Source organism: Corylus avellana, chromosome 4 (assembly GCF_965113065.1).
Source record: "Corylus avellana chromosome 4, dhCorAvel1.hap1.2, whole genome shotgun sequence".
Classification (NCBI taxonomy): Eukaryota; Viridiplantae; Streptophyta; class Magnoliopsida; order Fagales; family Betulaceae; genus Corylus; species Corylus avellana.
Window position 1 is genome coordinate 13,946,444 of NC_142493.1, and position 25,653 is coordinate 13,972,096.

The 25,653-nt window shown below is 35.8% G+C and overlaps 2 protein-coding genes across 2 annotated transcripts; both read right to left on the bottom strand.

Annotated features, from left to right (window-relative positions):
- Positions 1 to 8,518: 8,518 nt before the first annotated feature.
- LOC148586350 (uncharacterized) lies at positions 8,519 to 10,842 on the bottom strand. The gene is made up of 2 exons (XM_088515580.1): positions 9,723 to 10,842; positions 8,519 to 8,529 (listed from the first exon to the last, which is right to left on the bottom strand). The coding sequence occupies exons 1-2, from the start codon at positions 10,840 to 10,842 to the stop codon at positions 8,519 to 8,521; spliced, it is 1,131 nt and encodes a 376-aa protein (XP_088371706.1).
- Positions 10,843 to 15,452: 4,610 nt separating this feature from the next.
- LOC148586351 (uncharacterized) lies at positions 15,453 to 16,055 on the bottom strand. Its single transcript, XM_088515582.1, has one exon. It carries the CDS (start codon positions 16,053 to 16,055, stop codon positions 15,453 to 15,455), a length of 603 nt encoding a protein of 200 aa, XP_088371708.1.
- Between the last annotated feature and the right edge of the window lie 9,598 nt (positions 16,056 to 25,653).

Consider the following 25,653-nt stretch of genomic DNA (forward strand, 5'->3'; position numbering starts at 1 on the left):
TAGGTGGATATTTGCACAACAAGTTTTTGGCGCCGTTGCCGGGAATTGCATTAAATTTTTTTTAGAATTTTTTTTCCTTTAGTTTTGTTATTTTTATTTTTATTTTTTATTCTCCTTTATTTTTTAGTTTTATTTTTTTTTTATCTAAATCTGAATTTTTTCTTTCAGTTCTACTTTAGTTCTGCATTCTATTAAGCAAGCACTGTAATCGAGCGCATACTCAGGAGTGATCGAGCGTACTTATCTGATCGAGCGCAAGCACCGTGTGGTCAAGCACACTTGTCTGTAATTGTAGAAACTGATCTTCTTCGTTTGCTAGGTCGTCAATCTCAAGACTCATCCATCATTCCATATGATCCAGAAATTGGGTGAACCATCTAACAAAGGCCTAGAGACAACCCCAACGCAGAAGAAGAATTCAAAGTTGATGAAACGATGCTGCAAGAAACTGGCAAGAATTTGCCGCCAGTGCAAAGACCTGTGAAGCATTCTTTCACCCCGCAAAACCTCAACTAGCCATCATGCATCACATACCAACCAGCAGCACAAAGCAACTTCAATTTGTCCCCTCAAATACTCAATACTAAGGATCCACACTTGCACCTTAGGGAGTTTTTTGACCTCTACAAGATTCAGAACACCCAGGGCTTAACTCTAGAGGGAATCAGGTTAATCCTCTTTTCTTTTTCTTTAAAAGATAATGCTAAGTTGTGGTTAAATTCTTTGCCTGCAGGTTCCATTAATACTTGGGAAGAGTTGGCCACTAAGTCCCTAAAGAAGTTTTTCGCAGCTCAAAAGACTAGGCAACTTAGAAGGGAGCTCCAAACATTTCAACCGAAAGATGGAGATCTTTTCTCGAAGCATAGGAACACTTCAATGAGCTACTTCTCAAGTGTCCACATCACAACCTATCTCAAGATGATCAGGTACAAGCTTTTTACGAAGCGTTAAATGACACTAATAAAAGTATTGTTGATTCAACTTGTGGAGGTGTGCTTATGAAAAAGAGCAATGAGGAAGCCATATAGCTCTTCGAGACATTAAGTGAGCACTCTTAACAATTCTCATCTTGCGCTCGTCAACTGCCCCATCTTCATTCGTACACAATGCAAGTGTGATCGAGCACAACTGCAGTATGCTCGAGCGCACTCATAGCAAAGGCAACAATTGCAGCAGTTCCACAGATCTTTAGCAAAAATTTATTTTTGGTCCTTTTTGTGAGTTTTTAAATTTTAGTTTTAATTTTTTTTTATTGTGCTAGTTTTTTTTTTTAGTTTTTTTTTTTTTATTTTTTTTTAAAAAATGGTTGATGTGTTATGTGGGAAATTTGCATGCTAAAGAGTGAGGGTGAAGTATGGATTTTCCGTTTAATAATTTTTCTGCTTCTCCTAGTTGTAGGACACTAGCTCCTACCAACTACCCTCAAAATTTTTACTCATATAAACCATGTTCATACTGCTCCAATCCTTATCATCATTATAGTGATTGTCCATCATAGGGACAAGTTTCTAATTTTCCATATGAGCAAATGAACATCAGTTTCTCCAGTGCAAGGTTTGATTCAAATTTCAATTGTTACAACTTGGACTCGAGCATCCAATCAAATTTCTCATGGTCAACTTAGGCTACAGGAAATTATGCCCACCAATTTGATGAAGTGCACCATTTAGAATATCTGCAGTTCGATCACCAAGCTTAACCACTTGTGGATCAATCCATTACTCAAATGCCACAGCCTGCACCACAGTCATCACTGGAAGACATGATGAAAGCATTCATGGAATCAATGGATAAGAACATGCAAGAGATGAAGCAAGATATAAACAGACTCAATCAAGAGCTCAAAGAAGAACTGCGTCAATTCAATCAAGAGCTCAAAGATGCCAACACTCAAGCTACCACACGGAGGGAAGAATTGATTGGCCAAAGTGAGAATAAACACCCATCTAAACATCAACTTGACCCAATGACTCAATATTGGGACAATGAGATCATAAAGGATAACTATAAGGAAGAAGAGTTTCAAAGTCAGTTGATGGCTAAAGGACACTACATGATTGATGAGGATGAGTCCGAAAATTCTTATCATGAGCATGTCCAAGCCACCTCCAACTTTGAAAGAAAGAAAAGTGCTGTAAGAAATTATCTTCCTAACGATGAGGTATTTCAATTTTGTCCAACTACTCACATTGATGACTTAAAAAGGAGAATAACGGAACTCAAGGCAATTAGGTCGGCCTATATCAGAACTACAAATCAGTGGGGACTATCTCTATTTTGTGAATATTGTTATAATCCTACTCACCACCAAAGTGAATGTCCATTCATTTTACACTACATGGTTGATGAGAATGAAATTGCGGATAACAAAGAGGAGCACGCAGAACAAGTTGAGCATGCTCAAGTCACCACCACACTTGAGAGTGAGAAAATTGTTGATAACATTGAGGAGGAAGAAAAAGAAGAAGAAGTTGAGCGCCCTCAGCAAATTGAGCACCATGAGAGCAGTAAGCCACCAATAGATCCTGATCTACCCAGTGACATGGAAGTGAGTACTGAAGCTCCTACCTGCATCACTGTCCCTCTTGAGACACATCAAGAACCCAAAGCTTCATCGCCTGAATATCTCAAAGAGCCATCTTATGTCAAGATACTCAAGGACTTGTGCACACAAGCACACAAATCCAGGAACCACTTTCCTAAAAAGATCGTTCGAAGCAAACAATTCTACATAAGATGGCGAAATATCCTTCCATAGAGATATGAAGTTTTGAAGAAGAATAGGTGCAAGGGATTGGTTGGACATCCGCACGATAGGGGAAAGCGCTGTAAATTTTTCTCCTCTAGTTTATTTTCTGCACTTCACTCCACAAATTATTTCTTTCCTCTTTCATTATATTGCATTTTTTTTATTTGTTTTTGTTTCTAACAGCAATTAATCTCTTGATATTTTGTTTCTGTGAAAAAAATATTGCTGTTAGTTTTTGTTGATATGTGTTTTGGTGTTTGAGTTTGGAGGATGCCCTGCCTCTTTTTCACACCTTGATGTTTTCCTTACTTCCGGTAATGTATTTCTATACTACACATTGAAGGCAATGTGTAATTCATGTTTGGGGGTTTGGAAGAACACTTTGTCTGTTTATTATTTTTGTTCTTATTTGTTTATTATTATTTTCCATTTTGTGATAAAAAATTTGAAAAAAAAATGTGCTATGTTGTTGTCAAGTTTAAGTTAAACTATAACTGTGATTTGCATTTCATTAGCTTGCTTAAAGGGTTGAACACATCATTATGTCATTAGAAGTCTGAGTCCTTTGACTTATTTTTGGATAAAAGAGATTTTACTTGTTTTGAGATAAATTTTTATGAGCACATTAGCATGGTTTCTGTGATTTATGATGTTTGAGCTTAAGCTTGTTCTCTTTGAGACTTGTTGGATGACTTATTGATGACTGACCATTGGCTTGCAAGATATAAAAATAATAATAATAATAAATTAATTAATTACTTAATTAAAAAAGAGAAGGAAAGAGAAAAGAAAGATCATGTTGAGTTTTCCGCTAAGTAACCGGACCTCTTGCCTCATTAAGTATTGAGTGTTCGCGTCAAAAGGTGTGAAGTTCAGCGTTGATTTATGATATGGCTAATCTAACTTCGTAGCCTTTTTAACTTAAGTTAATAAGCCCTTAGGGATGTTCTACATCTAGTGCCCTAAAGCCACCTAGCTTGAGAGTTATTGGCTCAACACTTGTTACATGGGTTAATTAGAAAGCTTAAGAGAGTTAGACATTGCATAGCAGGTAAAAAAAAAAAGGAAAAAAATACATATCTTGCCTTGGTTGTTTCATTTGTTAGGGATTCTTACAAATTTTATGGAACTTGTCTTGAGTTTAAGCTGAAAGCTTCATGATTGTATGCTAATTACACTTTACACATTTCAAAACATATGAGGTCTCAATTGTCCATTTATGAGTGATTTGATTCTGGATTTCTTTTTTATTGTGATGATGGTGTTTGTCTTTTAAGCTTGCTCATGAATAAGAATCATGGTTTATGTGAAATTTCTTTCTTGTTAACAACATAGTGCTACAATGTTTGTAGGTATCATTCATGTTAAGCCCTCACGAGAGTTCACTCGCCCACTAGGGATGCCTAGGGGTTTAAAAGGCTTGTTGCATATGCTAAATGCAATCGTTTCTCCCACGAAAGAGGATTTATGTGTCTTGCATTCATTTTATTTTTCGTTTTGTTTTGCTAAGGGATTAGCAAAAATTAAGTTTGGGGGTGTTTGATAAGTGCCAAATATTCCATATTTGGACTCCTTTATTTATATTAGTTAATCATTTAGTTGTGTCGTTATTTAATGTTTTGTGTTAATTTTGTGTTTTTAGTATTTTGTAGGTCATTGAAGAAAAACTACAGCTTTAAATGAAAAACTGCAAAGTTTGGAAGAAAGCATACTTTGAGAAGACCTAGATGATGTGGTTAAGTTTAACCAAATCCAAGAAAAGGTGAAATCAGATTAAAGATTAGATTGGATTAAAGTTCAAGTTGGATAAAATTTCGGATTTGATTCAAATTCAGATTCATGTCTCAGTATTTTGACCATAACCTTCCGTTCAAATATCAGATTAAAATGATTCAAGTAGGGTTGGAAAGCTCGGTCAAAATACTACAATTCATTGTGAAATAGGATTTTCCTAATTCGGATGGTTGCTATGTCAAAATCGCCCCGCAATAATAGGGCACAAATTTGGAAGAATCTTATTCCGATTTCAGACTTCTATTTTGACTAGGAGATAGACCTCCGAATTGTCTAGGTTTACTTGGGCTTCTACGACTTCCCTAAGCCTATAAATAGACTTCTTTGCATTCAACAAAAGGGAGAATTCCAAAGAGCAAAATTCTACAATTTTTCTCTTTTTAGTTTAGGTTTTCTTTAGATTTAGGTTTTATTTTTATGTGGAGCTAAATTCCCAACTAAGGTTGGGGATGAAGCCTCACCGATGAAAAACATCAAGACTTTCATGTAAGTCTTTATTTATCTGATTTTATTGGGTTTAATATTTCTATTGTTTTACTTCTTTTCAATGTATGGAGTGATTTTTGGATATCTTTTGTGATTCAAGGATACTGATGTGGTATTTTTGTGACCAAAAATATCAATTATAAAAATAACCACTCGCAATAGGACGAATCTTTGTAGGATACAGCTATAGAGAGGGTGTCGAACCTCAAGGACTGCAGGGGTTTTATTATCAAAATTTGAAAGATTAAAATTAACTTAATTAAAAAGAGAATTGATTTGATTTTCTTTAAAACTAAAAGTGCATGAAAATAAAAGAGATTTAAAATAAGAGAGAGAGTATAGGGTATTGACTTCACCTCTATCCGCACAACAATGGCTATCATAATTAATCCCAGAAATTCATTCTATGCATGTTATAAATAAACAAGAAACTACCTTATTAAAGAATAAGCATAATCTATCTTCGGTTGGCACGAATCGTCCACCTAACCACTAAGATGCGGTACGACTCGTCTTCCTTAGGTATAAATTATCAAATTCTTTAAAAGGATACATACAATCAATGAATAAGTGTAACCCATCTTCGGTTGGCACGGATTGTCTACCTAAATTACACTAAACTAGGGTGTAGTACAATCCGTCTTCCCTAGGCATGGCCTATCAAATCCTATTGGTCATATGTCAATTAAACCCATTGTATAACCATCATCCTTATAATCACAGAAAATAAGAATGATTTGAGATCAATAAAAGTAAAATACTTTCTAAGACAAGAGAAGAATTTCACAAATATTGATTTTGGAATTTAAGAACAATTGCATTTAATAATTAAGAACATAAATCAATTGTAGCAATCCTCATAATTATACAATCAACATACATAAATTGAAAATCTATAAATTAAATACAATCAAACCATTGTGCTTGGATAGGGTTACATCAACACCCCACGAAGGGGTTTAGCTGCTCATGATCTCCTAAGCTCCACAGACTATTTTACTGAATTTTGCTCTAGAAGCGGTGTGTTTTTTCTCAATGCTTAGAGGCCTATTTATAGGGCTTAGGAGAGTCCTAGAAGCCCTAGGAATCCTATAAATTTCGGAGATTTAAGTCCAAGTCCAATTATGATAAAGAAAACTTAAGTCCAAATCGGAATAGGATTCGCCCAGAATTGCGTTCCTATCTTGCGGGGCAATTTTGGCAATGCGACGCTCCGAATTAGGAAAATGCTATTTCACAATGATTTGTAGAAATTTGAGTTAGCTTTCCAGTGCCGCTTGAATCACCTCAATCGGATATTTGAGCTGAAAGTTATGGCCAAAATACCGAGACGTATGCAGAATCCAAAATTGAATCCAATCCGATTTTGACTCCAATTTGAGAAATTCCGAATTAATCTCTTCCTTTATTTGATTAAACTTAACCATGATTGGTTAAGCTTAATCATATCTTCTAGGTCTTCTCAAAGTGTGCTTTTAAGCCCAAAATGAATGGAATTAATTGCATCTTTATTTATAACCTGAAAACACAAAAACAAAACAAAATCAAACAAATAACAACGCTAAAGAATTAACATATGCAAATTAAGGGGCTTGAATGTGCAACATTCGGCGCTTATCACACCCCCAAACTTACATATTGCTAGTCCCTTAGCAATACAAAACAGAAAATAAACTGAAAAATAAAAAAATAGGTCCATCTTTCGTGGGATATACGATTGCATTTAGCATATGCAACAAGCCTTTTAAACCCCTAGGCATTCCCTAGAGGACGAGTGAAGTCTCGTGAGGGTTTTCCAGGAATGATACCCACAAACATTGTCATCATTATGTTATTCAAAAGGATAAAGCATCACAAAAATAATGGTTCTCATTCATTAGCAGGATTAAAATTATAAACTTCATTTTCAAAATTCCCAGGAATTTACAAGTCAAATCACTTACAAATGGCAGATTGAGATACACAAATTTCAATTAGTGCAAAGTGAACTAACACATAATCATGAGGCTTCAAAATAATTCCAATATGTATGAATCAACATCTCAGAATTTATTGGACTTCATATCAAATGAAACAACCAAGGCATACTTTTTTTTTTTTTTTTTTTAATTTTTTTTTTTTTATTAAGGCTTTGTAATACGTAGCTCCCTTAAGCTTTCTAGTTGACTCATGTATCGAGTGTTAGGCCAATATCTCCCAAACCAAATAGCTTTAGGGCATTAGGTGTAAAGACACCCCTAAGGACTTACTAACTCGAGTCAAAAAGGCTACGAAGCTAAGCTAGCCATTTTATTAATCAATCCAAAAATTTCACTTTTTGACGGGAACACTCACTGCTTAATGAGGCAAGAGGTCCGGTTACTCAGCGAAAAATTCAAACTTGATTTTTTTTTTTTTTAATTATTATTATTATTTTATTTTATAGCATGCCAAAGTTATTCACCCAATATGTCACCCAACAGAATTCAAGACATTGAAAACAAATATAATTGGTCTCAAAATTCATACCCCACAGACATGTGCAAGTGTGCTCAAGATAGATTTAAATTGAAACAAGAATCATCTCATGTTGCCAAAAGTAAGTAATAAGACTCAAAATCCCTAAGTCATATGATCATGTGTTCACAACTTTAAGCCTATCAAAATCAAAGCTCAACCATATGCTTAAGAATGACATAACAATAATAATGGATTGTGTTTTGTTTTTCCATACCCCCCAACTTGAATCATACATTGTCCTCAATTGTATGTATAGAACTAAAGAATAAGATCAAGAGTATAGGAATACCTGAATGAGCAGATGTGGGCATATCATACCCCCAAACTTGAATGCAAAAACACATGTCCTAAAAATAAAGTGATACTCCAACCAAATACCAATCAAGTGCACACATTGTTGTAAAAAGATAAACAAAGAATGAAACAACAATGGAGAAAATAAACCTGGATGGAGATCATATGCCCTGGTGGAGTGGAGGGTCAAGCGCACAGGGCCTGCACTTGATCCTAGGAGGTATTTCTCAATGTAAGTCCGAGTCCCGAAGGATCTTACCTCGATCCTTCAGAAGTCCAATCAAGCTCTTCCATCCCTTCTTCTTTATGATCATGTAGCACTCCACAAGGAAGAGGATTCTTCTTAACATCCCGAAACTGCCTCTCCCAACGAATAGGTCTTGATGCTCCCCATGACAATGTTCAGGGTGTTTGTCCTGAACTGGTTTCATGATCAACCTCTTGTCTCTATGGGAGTTCTCAAAAACTGGGGTAGCCAGGGAATTTGCCAAAAAATTTTCCACCCCAATGAAATCAACTTCAACAACTTTTGAATGAAATATGTCCCCTGTGGGGTTGTCATCAGGTGGTGGAGTACTTGAAGTAAGAGGCATTGGCTCCGGTGGGTTGCTCCATGATGGGGCTCTAGATGGAGGATCAGGAAGTGAGTCTTCAACAGTTTCTCCAATGTCATCCAAGAGGTAACATGCATTTTGATCAGGCACATTCTGGAAGGCATTGAAGATGTTCAATCTGATCTTCATATTTCCAAAGGAGATCTTCATTACTCCGGTTCGGCAATTTATGCATGCATTGGCTGTGGCAAGGAAAGGTCGCCCAAGGATGACAGGAATTTGCTTCTCTGGATTTGGAACCGGTTCTGTGTCCAGAACTATAAAGTCAACTGGATAGTAGAACTTGTCCACCTTGATAATGACATCCTCCACAATCCCGCGGGGTTTCTTGATCGAGCGGTCAGCCAATTGCAAGACAATACTTGTCGGTTTCAATTCCCCTAGGCCCAGTTTCTGATATACCGAGTATGGAAGCAAATTAACACCAGCTCCTAAGTCGAGGAGAGCTCTCTCAATCTCGGTGTTTCCGATGATGCATGAAATTGTAGGCGCTCCAGGGTCTTTGAACTTCGGAGGAGTGTTATGCTGAATCAGAGAGCTTACTTGCTCGGTGAGAATGACCTTCTTGGGAATGTGCTTCTGATTCTTCCTCTTTTGAGTGCACAAGTCTTTGAGAAACTTTGCATAGGCTGGAATTTGCTTGATGGCCTCAAGGAGTGGGATGTTGATTTGAACCTGCTTGAAGGTTTCCATCATGTCTTGTATCTTCTCTCCTTGTTTCCCAAAGTGGGTGGGTGCCTTGAGACGTTCTGGAAAGGGGGCCTTAGGCTCATATGGTACCTCAGGAGTGGGGGTAGATGATGAAGATGCCTTGATGCTTACTTGTTTACCCTTGTCCTGATGCAGATTTTGCGGGGCCTCAATTTGCTTATCCTTCTTTTCTTCCACATGATTGTCAACCATTCTTCCACTTCGCAATGTGGTGACGGCTTGAACTTGCTCCAGTTGAGATGTGCTTCCTTCTACCATGTATAGTCCCCTAGGGTTGGTCACTGGTTGACTTGGAAGCTTTCCTTCTTCCCTCCTGTTGAGGGTATTGGCAAGTTGTCCGACTTGAGCTTCTAGCTTGGCAATGGAATGGGTATGTGAGTTTACTCTTTCCTCTTGAGATTTGATTGACTGCTTTATCTCGCTGGTCAGCTCATTCACTGCTTTTAGAATTCGATCCTCAAAATTAGACTCTGATGGAGACTGGTAGTGCTGTTGTGGAGGCCGGTAAGTGGAATGAGGTTGGTAAGGCTGCCTGTTGGATTGAGCTTTATTGTATGGCCTTGGGGCCGAGTTGCCCGAATTTGAATTCTCCCACGAGGAATTTGGATGATTTCTCCACCCGGGGTTGTAGGTATTGAAGTACTGATCATTACCCGGTCTAGAGAAAGCTGCATTAACCTGCTCATTTGCAATATCAGTATAATTTCCATTAACAGGGCAGTTATTTATCTGATGCATAGGACTGGAACAGAATGAGCATGATTCAGTGTGTGTGTGAGTAGCATTAGGAGCAAAACCAACAATCAACAGAACTTGGTCTAGCTTCTTGGAGATAGCTTCAACCACTTGGTCGGCCATGTTTGGGGAATGGCCGGCTTCATACAAACTCTCCGTCTTGGGTGCTTTAGGTGCTGGTGCCCTTCGTCTGGCGGAGACCTGCTGAAGAGAATTGTTACTCAAGTTTTGAAACATAGACCATGCTTCATCTTCGCTTTTCAACATGAATGTCCCCCCACATGATGCATCTACCATTTTTCTATTGGACTCGGTCAGGCCATCATAAAAACACTGCACTAGCTGCCATTTTGGGACAGCGTGGTGTGGACATGATCTAAGCAGGCTCTGTAGTCTATCCCAAGTCTCATGGAAATCCTCTCCCTCATACTGGGAGAAGGTAGTGATGGCTCTCCTAGTATCATTGGTCATTCCTATGGGAAAATACTTCTTAAGAAATTCTTGCTGTAATTGAGCCCAAGAAGTAATAGAGTTAGGTGTTAAGGATTGAAACCAATGTTTGGCTTTTTCCTTGAGGGAGAAAGGAAAAAGACGCATCCTTAAGGCATCCTCAGTGAATCCATTCATTTTAGTGGTATCACAAATTGCTTCAAAATCACTGAGGAAGTCATAAGGATTTTCAGTGCTAAGCCCTAGGAAAGAAGGTAAACTCCGTATAGTGCTGGGCTTAATTTCATAATGGGTTGCCGTAATTTCTGGCAACCGGAGACATGTGGGAGTAGTGTAAGTGGTAGGAAGATAGTGATCTTGCAATGCTACGTGGTTACCGTCCCCCATAGTCTCAGTGGAACGTTCCTCTAACAAATTAGAGTTCTTTTGGGATCTAATTTGTCTAAGAGTGCGTTCGATTTCAAGGTCGCAAGAAATTAATGGAAAAGATAAAGAACGACGACCTAGCATAAACTAAACAGAAATTTAAAAGAAAACAGAAGAAAAAAAAAATTAAGCTAAAACAAAAAACAAACAAGCTCACAAACGGCCTTAGTGTGCACTTAGGGGGATGCAGGATGCCGCAAGTGCGCTCGATCGCACGGTAGGGTGCGTTCGATCGCAGTCACAGAGAAGGCAGCTTACGGACCTATTTGCAGTTTCTGAAAAAGAATAAAATCAATGCAAAACAGAATTAAAATTTAGCAACTTAAAACAGGAAAATAATTTATTAAGCTAAAGTTTATCTCTAAAATTTGACAATAAAACCGTTAAGCAGTCCCCGGCAACGGCGTCAAAAATTGGTGTGGTATTTTTGTGACCAAAAATATCAATTATAAAAATAACCACTCGCAATAGGACGAATCTTTGTAGGATACGGCTATAGAGAGGGTGTCGAACCTCAAGGACTGCAGGGGTTTTATTATCAAAATTTGAAAGATTAAAATTAACTTAATTAAAAAGAGAATTGATTTGATTTTCTTTAAAACTAAAAGTGCATGAAAATAAAAGAGATTTAAAATAAGAGAGAGAGTATAGGGTATTGACTTCACCTCTATCCGCACAACAATGGCTATCATAATTAATCCCAGAAATTCATTCTATGCATGTTATAAATAAACAAGAAACTACCTTATTAAAGAATAAGCATAATCTATCTTCGGTTGGCACGAATCGTCCACCTAACCACTAAGATGCGGTACGACTCGTCTTCCTTAGGTATAAATTATCAAATTCTTTAAAAGGATACATACAATCAATGAATAAGTGTAACCCATCTTCGGTTGGCACGGATTGTCTACCTAAATTACACTAAACTAGGGTGTAGTACAATCCGTCTTCCCTAGGCATGGCCTATCAAATCCTATTGGTCATATGTCAATTAAACCCATTGTATAACCATCATCCTCATAATCACAGAAAATAAGAATGATTTGAGATCAATAAAAGTAAAATACTTTCTAAGACAAGAGAAGAATTTCACAAATATTGATTTTGGAATTTAAGAACAATTGCATTTAATAATTAAGAACATAAATCAATTGTAGCAATCCTCATAATTATACAATCAACATACATAAATTGAAAATCTATAAATTAAATACAATCAAACCATTGTGCTTGGATAGGGTTACATCAACACCCCACGAAGGGGTTTAGCTGCTCATGATCTCCTAAGCTCCACAGACTATTTTACTGAATTTTGCTCTAGAAGCGGTGTGTTTTTTCTCAATGCTTAGAGGCCTATTTATAGGGCTTAGGAGAGTCCTAGAAGCCCTAGGAATCCTATAAATTTCGGAGATTTAAGTCCAAGTCCAATTATGATAAAGAAAACTTAAGTCCAAATCGGAATAGGATTCGCCCAGAATTGCGTTCCTATCTTGCGGGGCAATTTTGGCAATGCGACGCTCCGAATTAGGAAAATGCTATTTCACAATGATTTGTAGAAATTTGAGTTAGCTTTCCAGTGCCGCTTGAATCACCTCAATCGGATATTTGAGCTGAAAGTTATGGCCAAAATACCGAGACGTATGCAGAATCCAAAATTGAATCCAATCCGATTTTGACTCCAATTTGAGAAATTCCGAATTAATCTCTTCCTTTATTTGATTAAACTTAACCATGATTGGTTAAGCTTAATCATATCTTCTAGGTCTTCTCAAAGTGTGCTTTTAAGCCCAAAATGAATGGAATTAATTGCATCTTTATTTATAACCTGAAAACACAAAAACAAAACAAAATCAAACAAATAACAACGCTAAAGAATTAACATATGCAAATTAAGGGGCTTGAATGTGCAACATTCGGCGCTTATCAGATACACTTGATGATTTAAGATAATTTCACATAATTGATTGCTTGAATTTATTTGCCTAAATAATTGGATATCCCTTGTGATTTGTTCTATGGATACATTTGGTGTTTCAATCATGATTAGATATCTTTTATGATTTACGGATACATCTGATGATTTGATTGATATTGGATTCCTTGTGATTTGTGCAATGAATGGATACATGGGATGATTTTGATTAATTGTTTGAAGAATAGTAAAACATATCTAAGATTTTAATTGTGAGAACTTCAGATTAATATTGATAAACATAGAAGTATGTTGTTATGATTCGATGAGTGTGAATTCCCAAACCTTAGTATTTTATCTCTTAGTTTATTTTAATTAATTTATGTTTGTCTTTTAATTTCAAAAATCAAAATTCAAAACCCTTTTGGAACTAGGGTAGGATTTAATTAGTTTAAATTTAAATTGCTCTTTCAAGAATACAAATCTCTATGGGATCAACCTCGCACTTGCAATCCATTAAACTACAATCAATTCGTGCACTTGCGAGTATTAAAATATGCTCAATTGTCACCTTATTTAGTTATTGATAGTCGATACATAGTCTCATTGACCCATGCTTTTTCTTCACGGATAGGACTGGTGCTCCCCATGGAGAAACACTAGGGCGGATAAAACCCTTGTCTAGAAGTTCTTTTAACTAATCCTTAAGTTCCTTGAGTTCCAACGATGCCATTCTGTACAGAGGCTTGGATATGGGTGTGGTATCTAGTAATAAGTCAATGGTGAATTCCGTCTCCCTGTCCAGCGGTATCCTTGGCAGCTCTTCTGGAAAAACGTCCACAAATTCTCATACTATAGGTATTTCCTCAATATTGTATCCCGATTTTTCTTCTGTCATGCAAGCCAAGTATCCTGAACACCCACTTCTCAATAATTTGGTCGCTTGTTGTAGCGCTCCAAATTTTTCAAAGTTATTTAAATAGATTATTTTGATGATGATGTTATTTTAATATTCATTTTAGCCAATGATTTTAATTCTTGTGAAATTGCGGAGTGGTAATTAAATAATGGTAATTGGTGAAATAATAGAATAGTAAGTGGTAGGAAGAATAGTATTGGTAGGTAGAATAGTAAAGGAAGGTAGAATAGTTTATGGTAGGTATAATATTATTGGTATAGTAATAGGTGGGTAGAATTGTAAATGGAATGTAGAATAGTTAATGGTAGGTATAATAGTGTTGGTAGATGGAATAGTAAAATGAGGGTAGAATTGTAAATGGAATGTAGAATAGTAGTTGTTTTTTTTTTTTCTATAAATAGAGCTCTTCCCCTTCACAAATTTCACCACTCCTCTCCCTTCTCTTCCACATATTCTTCCTTCTTCCGCTTTCTACTCGGTCTTTCTTCTTTCTGAGAGTGTTTACTCAGAGCAAAGAGAGAAAGGGCGAGACAAAGCGCTGCAAGAAAGAAAGAACACGAAAAGAATGGACTTGAGAAATTAGCTTCAAAAAAATATACTAGTGGTGTTAGTCAGATTTAAGCAACTAGATTCTTCAGACCACTTTTAGCTTCAGTCTAGAGGTAAATAAATTCACTACCCATTCTAAAATTACTTCATGTCATGCTATTTATACATTCTTGTATCAAACTGTAAATGATTTTTTTATTTACCTGTCATGGAGATATGTTGCATGCATGAAGGATTTCTAAAAGAATTATTTAGAAAGTTTTTATTTTTTTAAACACTTTCTAAGTACAACAAGTTTATATTTGGAAAAGTTTTCATTTTGAGAAAAGAAAGTTGAGAAATGATGATAATTATAAGAAAGAAGAATGATGATAAACCCTCCTACATGTTGCCCTAAGATGCATCAAAAGTAGTACAAAGAAAAGTACAAGAAAATGAGATAAATGTTTATGAAATGAGGGCACATGTATGGAGGAGAGTATTTTTGGCCCCAAGAAATAAAGAAAGAAATGAGTTCGATACCGATACTCGGATGGAGGCGAAACCACTGAAGGAGGCTATGCAAGAAGGTGGTAATCCATCAACATGATCGTTGAGTGCACCGAGAAAGAGTTAATTGACGGTCAGGCATGACTGAGGCCACAATTCAGTGCCACGGTCACAAAGACTCACCACCTTCGTACACAGGGGTAACAATGTACACGGGCTTAATATGAGAAAGTGATAATATAATTTCATCGATGATATACTATGATTTACAGTGATGATTTACCATGATGATTTACAATGATGCATTATGATATTGATTTATAATGATGCATTATGATGATGATTTATGACGATGATTTATTTCTAGATGTAATAGTATGTATATGCTACGGGAGATGCAACCGTACATACATATATTATTATTGCTAGTTGTATATTTATTTGTGAAAACAATTTTCAAAACTGAGAACGAGTAAAACTATTTATGGTTGCAGATTTTACTTGCTAGGCTCCTTTGGGCTCATTCAGTTTTATTTCTTGTTTTCAAGTAAAAAGGACGTTGGAATAGGAGGCCGGAATGGAGGTGGGAATAATTATTAACTTTCATAGTCTTTTCATATCAGTTACTGTAATAATATGATATCCCGCAACTGAAGTTTAATGTTTTCTAATTTCACTTGTAATAAAATCTCTTAAAGAATGTTTTATACATTTATCGTATCCTTTAAAATCAAGTACTCTGATAGACCTTATAAATCTTTGCAAAAAAATTTGTTGTAAAAGAAGAAAAGCAGCAAACTCAGCCTTAACGGGCTGGGGATGTTACACTTGTAGTGCAAATATCAATTTGAGGGTGCTAGTATTTCGATCTCCATGAATCTTGAACTCTGCTGCTCCTAGTGGTCTGAACACGATCTCCTTGGGGAAACAGTCCAGGCAAGCATGATACATGGATAGCCAATCCATGCCTAAAATAATATCAAACCCGCTCATCTCAAAGATAACAAGATTCGCTGGCACGACATGGCCTTCAACTAGAATAGGACAACTCTTAACTACTGAGGTGCATAAAATTGTACTCCCTACTGGTGTAGCAACTACTAAATTTACATCTAAGGCTTCAGACTCCAGACAGCAGGCCTTACCAAAGGAATATGACACAAACGAGTGTGTTGCTCCTGAATCAAAAAGAATAGAAACTCTACTAGATGAAATAGAGAGAGTGCCCGTTACTACGTTGTTTGATGCCACTGCATCACCTGGCGCCAAAGCATACACCCGAGTAGGTGCCGTGATTCTCTGTCCCTCTGGGCAGTTCTGATTGGATTGGTTGTTGGTAGGAGTCCTACAATCCCTCGCGATATGTCCAAGTTTTCCGCACTTAAAGCAGCCTGATTGCCCGTAAAGGCAATTCCTAGTATGCATCCTACCGCACATCTAGCATGATGGGCATTGCTCGCCCCCTCCTTGGTTATGGAATTCCTGAGGCGTGTAACTCCTCTCTACTGGTTGGTTAAATCTCCTCTTATTGGCATGGTATGATTGTCCCCCCAAGCGGTTTCCTTGCGGTGCAGTTCTCTTCTTCTGATTGAAGTATTCCGAGTTGATTTTCTGTGTCCGCTCAATTACTGCCGCCTTGTTGATAAAGTCTGTTAGTTTGCCAATCTCGAATCCCACAATTTGGTTCATGATGCACAGTTGTAACCCTCGTTCAAACTTTCTCGCTTTGAGCTCTTCTGTGGACACCAAGCAAGGTGTGAACTAAGAAAGTTCAATGAACTTAGCAGCATATTGCTCCACCGTCATTGATCCTTGAATCAAATCTGTAAATTCCTAGGCCTTGGCCTGTCTCATTGTTTGAGGAAAGAATCGCTCCAAGAACGCCTCCTTGAAGTCCTTCCAGAGAATGGTTACTCCTACACCTAGTCATTGTTGTATGTGTTCCTTCTGAGTTGTCTACCATCGTTCAACTCCCTCAGTGAGGTAGAAGGTAGCATACTTGACCCTTTGTTCTTTGGTGCAGTTCATCACATCCATCAGCTTCTCCATTTGTAAGACCTAGTTTTAAGCCGCTATTGGGTCGAGTTGTCCCTAAAAAACAAGAGGGCGCTGCCGATTAAACTTTTTGAAAGTACACCCTCGCTATCCTTCGCTGGTTGTTCCTCCCTTGGCATTGGTACCCATTGCTAGTAAGCTCACAAGTTGCACTGCCAACGCAGTCAAAGCTTCCAGTTGCTAGTTGGCAGTGGTGTTTCCTCCGTTCCCAGCCTCGTTGCCCTAGGTATAACCCTCCTAGGTGTTGTTAGTACGGCTGTGAGTCGGGGGTGCCATTATTCTACCACCGAGGTAGAAGAGAAGAAAATAATAAGCAGTTAGAATGTATTCATGTACTATCTATAACTGACTACAACAAACAGACTCTACTTGGCCGGAATGTGGCTTCCCATTACCCCGCTATTTCTATCAATGGTTCTAATTCTTAAAGTCTACAAAACCTTATAACCTTTGCTTTGATATCAAAATTGTAACATTCCCAGCCCGTTAGGGTTAGGTTCGTAAATCCATATTCTTACTCGCAAAGATCCATAAGGTTTGTCAAACATATAAGACTAGTAATAAGTGAATGCATTAAAGTCTAGAATATCACATCCAAAAAAATAAACTGAAATATTCACGTTTAACAAAAATATGTCTCACAACGATAATAGTGATCCTTATTAAAATAAATTCGTCAATCTCTGAAAGAAAACTGTGTCAACGCACTTATTAACTTGACTAATATAAAATCACAAGAAATCCTAAATACGCATGCCCCCATTCCGGCCTCCTAATGCAACCTGATCACCACCTGAAACAAGAAATAAAACTGATGAGCCTAGAGGGGGCCCAGTAAGTGATATCCACAACCATAAGCAATTTTACTCCTTGTCCCGTTTTGAAAATTGGAACTCATAACTACATATGTTCCCAGTATATTTTCTTTAAGAAAACATAACAAAAAGCAAATAAAATATATTATTTTAAATAAAATTTCTGATAGTCTTTATCTCATACTAGGCCTATGTATAATGCTACCCCCGTATACTAGGGTTGCGCTGTCCTTGTAACCTGGGATGAGATACTGTGGCCGCAGCCCCGTCCCCTTGGCCAGTCAATTAACTCTGAGTGCACTTAGCACGGCAAAAAAAACTATGATAGAACCACCTTCTGGCAGAGCCTCTTTCAGCGGTTGCGCCTCCATCCTTAGCATCGGTACCGAGCTTCTCTCTTGTTTCTCTTGGAGCCAAAAATACACTCCTCCCTACATGTGCCTGTAAGAAATTTCATTTAAAGTATGTCTCTTATGTCACATATCTTATTGTAATTATAAAATATATATAATTACAATGTTCAATAATTTATTCCAATTAAAGCTTATTTTGTGAAATCAAATATTCTGAATTAAATTGCTGATTTAATTCTTGTGGAACAAGTATTTGATTTTATTACTGATTTTATTTTGTGAAATCAATTAGCTGTATTTATTTGATTTTTATTCCTTGATGGGAGGAATAATTAAGGTAACAGCTCTAATTGAGGGTCCCTAACCTACCTATAAATAAAGCATGCGTATTTCATTAATTGAGACTCACTGGTAGGCATAAATCAGAAGAACCTCTCAATAATAATTTTAGTTTTTAGTTTGATTGCTGCGGAGTTGTTATTCAAGCTGCTTGAGTAAAGCAATGGCCAAAGGTATATATATATTTCCACTGCTAATTTTATTGTTAATTAGCATTTAATATATATTCAATTATTACATGTGGTGTCAGAGCCTTCTCTAGGCCATATTTGCTTAGTTTAATTTTGAGATATGCCTGCTATAAAATTTTAATTTTGTTTCAATAATATTTTATTTTGTTTATTGATTATTGAAACAAAATATATGGTGAGGAGCATAAAGCATGAAATCCACGGCCATATGAATATATATTGTTTTGTTTTGTTTTTGCAATTGTTATTTGCTCAGTCTATTTTAATATGTTGACTGTCGATATTTTTATGTGATTGTTGAAATAAAAATGAAACCCGAGGCCCTTACACTAAACTTCATTCTGGATTGCGGTGATTTATGGCGTTATTATGCCTGTGAAAAGGCCCTGTGTGCTTATTACGTTGGTACTCATCTCTAGCTTATCATAAAAATGCCATAAATGCAAAAACAAATCTCTGCATATTTGAGTTCTAAGGAAACAAGAACCTGGTTGATAAAAAAAAAAAAAAAAAAAAAAACCCACTGTTGAGTATTTGTTTGTTGGTAGAAGGAGACCACCGATCTGCACCAGCTTTTCCCACCGACAGCGCCGGTCTTTCCCCACCTGCAGCACCGGTCTTCCCCTACCTGTAGCGCTGGTCTCCCCCCCACCTGTAGCGGTTTTGGCCGCATAAAGGGTGCAGCAGCCCCTTGCCGGTGACAGTGGCCATTTGCCATTGGGTGGCGGCTCTGCGTGGCTGGCGCATTAAGGAAGCAGCGCTGGTGGCCGACGAATGGGGAAGGGGAAGGGGAAGGAGCGGCGGCGCTAGGGTTAGGTATTTTCGGATTGGGGAACATGATGATCCAGGTAGGGTTTTTCAAACCCATATGGAATTGGGTCTAGTGTTTTGGGCTATTGGGTATAGGTTTATTTTAACCCAAGCCCGATCTAGTTATTATAAAAAAAAAAAAAAAAAAAGCTGGGTCATTAAGTGGGCTGACCCGTAACCCAATAAAGTGGCCAAACCCAATAAAGAAAGACCCAATATAATAGCCCATTCGGATTTTAAAAACAAAAGGGAAGGAAGATGATTTGGGCTCATTGAGTTTAGAACTTGGGTTCTTAAAGGATAAAGGGCCTAAGGTCACTTCAAGACCGTTAGGCTATGCAATTTATTAGGTTTTAATGTTGCATTTTTATTTATCTTATTATTTAAATTATTCGGTATTAAATTATTGTTTCTTTAATACATGAACTTAAGGATATATTTATTCTTTTAATTGTTTAAATATAAATTGCTTGATGCCTGGACCTGAGAATAATTAACTAAGCCTCATGTGTTGGTGAATGTTTATGGTACTATCCAAAATTGCAATCGGAAAGCTCTGACAAGGCAAGTCTTGGGACTTAAGTGTGCCGTTGTGCGCCCCTTCACTTACCTGGGACACTACCCGATTGTACTTTGGAAAAATACTGTTTACCCACTAACATGTTGGTTTTATCTTTTATTCTTGGGAACTTTATTTTGGCATCTATACAGTTATTGCATTTTAATGAAGTTGTGATTATCATAATAATTTTGAGAGAGTCACAGCATCCCGATTTTAAAATGATAATTGCATATATGAACTTCATAAAGAAAATTAACATCATGTTGTAATTAATTCATAAATTTAATTACTAATCCCCATAGGGACGTTATTATTTTTATGACTTAAATAAAATAAGATAATAAATTTAACTTTAAAAATAAAATTTCTCTTAGGCCCACAGGTACGAAGAATTTTATTTATTAATGTTAAATTTATTAGTCCTATTAAAGAGTAAATTTCATGTGTGATGCAACCTTTCCCTACAGGTAGGTTGAAATTTACTATTAAATTAACATTGGTTAATTTAAATAAATTAGATGTTAATGAAGTCGTAATTGTCATAATAATTTTGGGAGAGCCACAGCATCCCGATTTTATAATGATAATTGCATCAAGATTATATATATAAACTTCATAAAGAAAATTAACATCGTATTGTAATTAATTCATAAATTTAATTTGCCAATCCCCACAGGGACGTTTTTATTTTTATGACTTAATTAGAATAAGATAGTAAATTTAACATTGAAAATAAAATTTCTCTTAAGCCCATAGGTACGGAAAATTTTATTTATCAATGCTAAATTTATTAGTCTTATTAATAAAGAGTAAATTTCATGCGTGATACACCTTTGCCCACAGGTAGGTTGAAATTTACTATTAAATTAACATTGGTGAATTTAAATAAGGTTATTTCATATCATTAAAGTATATTATTTTTCTTGGTTATTGGATGTATTCCCACTGCTTTAATTATTAGTATTTTATGTTCCAATAATTCCTAGCGATAATTTTTCCTGACTGAAAAGAAAATGTGCTTTTCACTTTAGGGTATTTGGAGACTGAATTGGCATTTCGTATGGACGAAATCAAGTACGCCACATGAGATTATTAAACATGAACGATTGTAGTGATTTAAATCGCTTAAGTTTCAACGTTCATGAAATCTCATATCAAGAAAAGCATTAGGGTTTTATTCCTTAATGTTTTAGGGCCAAAGAAAGGTCATTGAGGAACATTTAGTGAGTTCCAATAAGGCTTTGGCCTGCACCCTAATAGAAAAGCTTTAAAGTAAAACCTTTTACAGTTTCAAAATGTGTCTGAACACATTATGGAAATAAAGGACATAACAGCTCATTATAAAGTCCCTAAAGGTTGAGATTTTTTGAGTCATTGTGGTAAATTTTATTTTAAATTCTCTCATCTAGATATGGTATTTTTCAAATATCTTGTGGCACACATAAGGATAACTGAGCAATAAAGAAACTTTTGATCATGTGTGTTCAAGAAGATGAGAGATTAAGACATAAGAATCCAGAAGTTACTCATGTTACAGAAAAGACCTTGATAGGCAATCATGTCCAATAGTTGATGAATAAGAACAAGGTGCCAACAAAGTGTTATGGCAATTAAGATACTTGTTTCTCTTACACTAAGGAAAATTATGGGCATATAAAGAATGATTGCATAAAGTATCATAAATGACTTGAAATAAAGGTAATCTCATACATCTACTATGTCATGAATCTCTTTTATTGACTCTCCTAAATACTGTGTGGATTGAATTTGGTTTAGCGGTCCACGTTGTCAATATAATGCAGAGTTTTATAAATAATATTTGTTTACAATTGGAGGATGTTGGGATCTATAGATTAATTTTAAAAATTCAGTTATGTTATTTTGACCTTAATAATGTTTTTATATATTCCACAATTGTTTTAGAAATTTAATTTCTATTTTAGTTTGTTAAAATCAAGTTTGAACATTATTAAAATTTTTGGGTGGAATATTAAATTAATGGTCTATTTAAAATTGATCTAGATCCCAATTTTTGAAAAATTAATCCCTACATATAAATATTGACAGAAAGCAGAGTCATATGAATGAGATATATTCCAATCTCCAATGCCATAACGTAGAGGATTTTCTGACTGGAAATCCTATAAAGAATATATCTCTATAAAGAATAAAAGAATATATCTCTACGTTATGGCATTGGAGATTGGAATATATCTCTATAAAGAATAAAAGGTCGATAAATGACAGAGTTTTTATGACTCTTGAAATTTACTACCTTTGGTATTTATGTGGACTGCATTAAGGAAAAGCAGACCAACTATATCAATAAAGGTGCCAACAAAAGGATTTTTGAAATTCTTGAGATCATGTACAAGTGTAACCTTTTCCATACTTCTTGCCTCAATAGTTAAAGATATCCTATCTCTTTCGGTAATAATCATATAAGGTTTATGTATCTTTATCTTCTAAATCATATGGCTGGGGCATTAAATGCTTTCCATACCTATAAGGCAGAAGTAGAGAAACAAAACAAAATGAAGTCAAGATCATAAGATCTGATAGAGGCAGATAGTATTATGGTAGGTACACGAAAATGGGACATGAAAGGTAATACTAAGATTCTATTCTCCTAATGGAGTGAAGCCTTGAAAACCGCTGTGTATACATTTAACTGGGTTCCATTCAAGGTTGTCCATAAGATACATAAATTAAAGAATAAATGGAACTAAGTTCAAATTGTTTACACATATGGGGTTGTCCTGCTATAGTGAGGATTTATAATCCACACCTAAGGTAATTAGATTCAAGGACAACTAGCGGAATTTTATAGGTTATATAGTAAACTCCAAAGGGGTTTAGGCTTTACTGTTCTTCATTTAGTCCTAGAATTGTTGAGTCTAGATATTCAAAATTTCTAGAGGACACTAAACTTAGTGGGAGTGCTTATCCTCAAGGGATTGAATTGGAGGAAGCACAAGAGTTGACTAAAGCTCCTTCATATGAAGGGTGTTTGATTGTGCTTAAGGAAAATCAAATTGATTATCTTGAACCACAATCGGTTTCAGAACAATCAACTCATAAGGAACAAGTTCAGAATGAACCTACTCAGACTTTGTCAAAAGTAAATGAAGTAGGATTAAGAAGATTCTCTAGAAAAAGGCGACCAACAATCCCTAATGATTATGTTGTATACTTCCAGGAGTCTGATTTTTATGTCAGACCTAAGGACGATCCAAAAATTGTTTTCACATCCTTTTGGGTGGAGATAACCTCAGATTGTGTTTCAATGCCATGAAGGAGGAGATGAAATCATTGGCTAAAATTCAAGTCTGCAATCTTGTTGACTTACCAAAGGGAGTTGTAGCCATAGGCTACAAATGGTTTTACAAAACCTAAAAGGATGCTTCTGGGTAATGTTGAACAATATAAAGCTAGACTTGTAGCCAATAATCTTACTCAAAAGGAAGGCATTGATTATCATAGTATGAGTAACTCATTTTGGTTTAGAGCTATATCAAAAGGATGTGAAAAACAATTTTCCTAAATGAGGATCTTAAGGAGGAGGTATATAAGACAACTTAAAGGTTTTATTGATAACAGTCAGAAAGCTTGCAAATTAAGGATATCTATTTATGGACTAAGATAGGCCTCTCACTAGTGGTATATAATTTTTTTTCAAGGTTATTGCCTCACATGGTTTTATTGAGGACCTTGTTAATCATTGTATATACCTTAAGGTCAGTGGGAGTAAAGTTACATTTCTTTTAGTCCTATATATAGATAATATTTTGCTTGCAAGCACTAATTTAGGTTTGCTACATAAAGTTCCTATCACTAAAGCTTTTGGAGAGATTTAGAATGAAGAACTATGAATCTTTAGTAGCACCTATTATTAAAGGGGATAATGTTCCAAAATGTATTGAAACAAAGGCAGATGAAAAATATTTCATATGTATGCACAGGTCTACATTAAACCTGGCATTGAAATAGCAGTTGGATTATTGGGTCAATATAGTATTGTGCAATATGCAATGAATCAAGAACTACAGTTTAACCTAAAGATATACTTACCATTTGGTGGTGTTTATTCAAGTTTGATTTTTGCTAAATGTGTAGATAGTAGAGAATCAACTTCAGTATATATGTACTGAAGATGCAGTAAGCAAACTACAGTTGCTACATCTACCATGAAAGCAAAAGTCATTACATGCTGTGAATTAATTACACAGGCATTATGGTTGAGACATTTTTCTTAAAGGTCTCAAGATTGTCGGTTTTATAGTTAGACCCATAAAGATCTTCTAAGTTAATTCTACTACAGTTATCTTTTCTAAGAATAAACTGAGTAGAAGCAGAAGTATGAATATCGACATAAAGTATCACTGTGAAAGAGAACATTAAGTGACAATAGGTGTCTATTGAGCATATAAGTATTGAATTAAGGATTGCAGATCCCATGACTAAATGTTTACCGGTAAAGAAAATATAAAGTCATGTGAAATATATGAGATTCATTAATTCATTTGTGCTTAGTTTCTCTTTAATTGGTCTATAGACATAAATGTTATGTTATAAATATTTTTGTGCGCATATATATTATTCTTATCCATGAGGATAAAATTAAAGTTGGACCCGAATGACTTATAGGAAGTTCTTTCATAAAGTACATTATCCATAAAGTACTCATTTAAAGAGGTATTGCACATTGATGTGGTATTTTTGTGACCAAAAATATCAATTATAAAAATAACCACTCGCAATAGGACGAATCTTTGTAGGATACGGCTATAGAGAGGGTATCGAACCTCAAGGACTGCAAAGGTTTAATTATCAAAATTAAAAGATCAAAGATAACTTAATTAAAAAGGAGAATTGATTTGATTTTCTTTAAAAACTAAAGTGCATGAAAATAAAAGAGATTAAAAATAAGAGAGAGAGTGTAGGGTATTGACTTCACCTCTATCCGCACAACAATGGCTAATCATAATTAATCCCAGAAATTCATTTTATGCATGTTATAAATAAACAAGAAACTACCTTATTAAAGAATAAGCATAATCTATCTTCGGTTGGCACGGATCGTCCACCTAACCACTAAGATGCGGTACGACCAGTCTTTCCTAGGTATAAATTATCAAATTCTTTAATAGGATACATACAATCAATGAATAAGTGTAACCCATCTTCGGTTGGCACGGACTGTCTACCTAAATTACACTAAACTAGGGTGTAGTACAATCCGTCTTCCCTAGGCATGGCCTATCAAATCCTATTGATCATATGTCAATTAAACCCATTGTATAACCATCATCCTTATAATCACAGAAAACAAGAATGATTTGATTTCAATAAAAGTAAAATACTTTCTAAGACAAGAGAAGAATTTCACAAATATTGATATTGAAATTGAAGAACAATTGCATTTAATATGAAGAACATAAATCAATTGTAGCAATCCTCATAGTTATACAATCAACATGCATAAATTAAAAATCTAGAAAATAAATACAATCAAACCATTATGCTTGGATAGGGTTACATCAACACCCCACGAAGGGGTTTAGCCGCTCATGATCTCCTAAGCTCCAAAGACAATTTACTGAATTTTGCTCTAAGAGGCGGTGTCTTTTTTCAATGCTTAGAGGCCTATTTATAGGGCTTAGGAGAGTCCTAGAAGCCCTAGTAATCCTATAAATTTTGGAGATTTAAGTCCAAGTCCAATTAGGATAAAGAAAACCCAAGTCCAAATCGGAATAGGATTCGCCCAGAATTGCGTTCCTATCTTACGGGGCGATTTTGGCAATGCGGCGCTCCGAATTAGGAAAATGATATTTCACAATGATTTGTAGAAATTTGAGTTAGCTTTCCAGTGCCACTTGAATCACCTCAATCTGATAT

Bases quoted from the DNA above. Each gene is read 5' to 3' on its own strand.
- LOC148586351 (XM_088515582.1), bottom strand. From the start codon at position 16,055: ATGCATACTAGGAATTGCCTTTACGGGCAATCAGGCTGCTTTAAGTGC.
- LOC148586350 (XM_088515580.1), bottom strand. From the start codon at position 10,842: ATGCTAGGTCGTCGTTCTTTATCTTTTCCATTAATTTCTTGCGACCTT.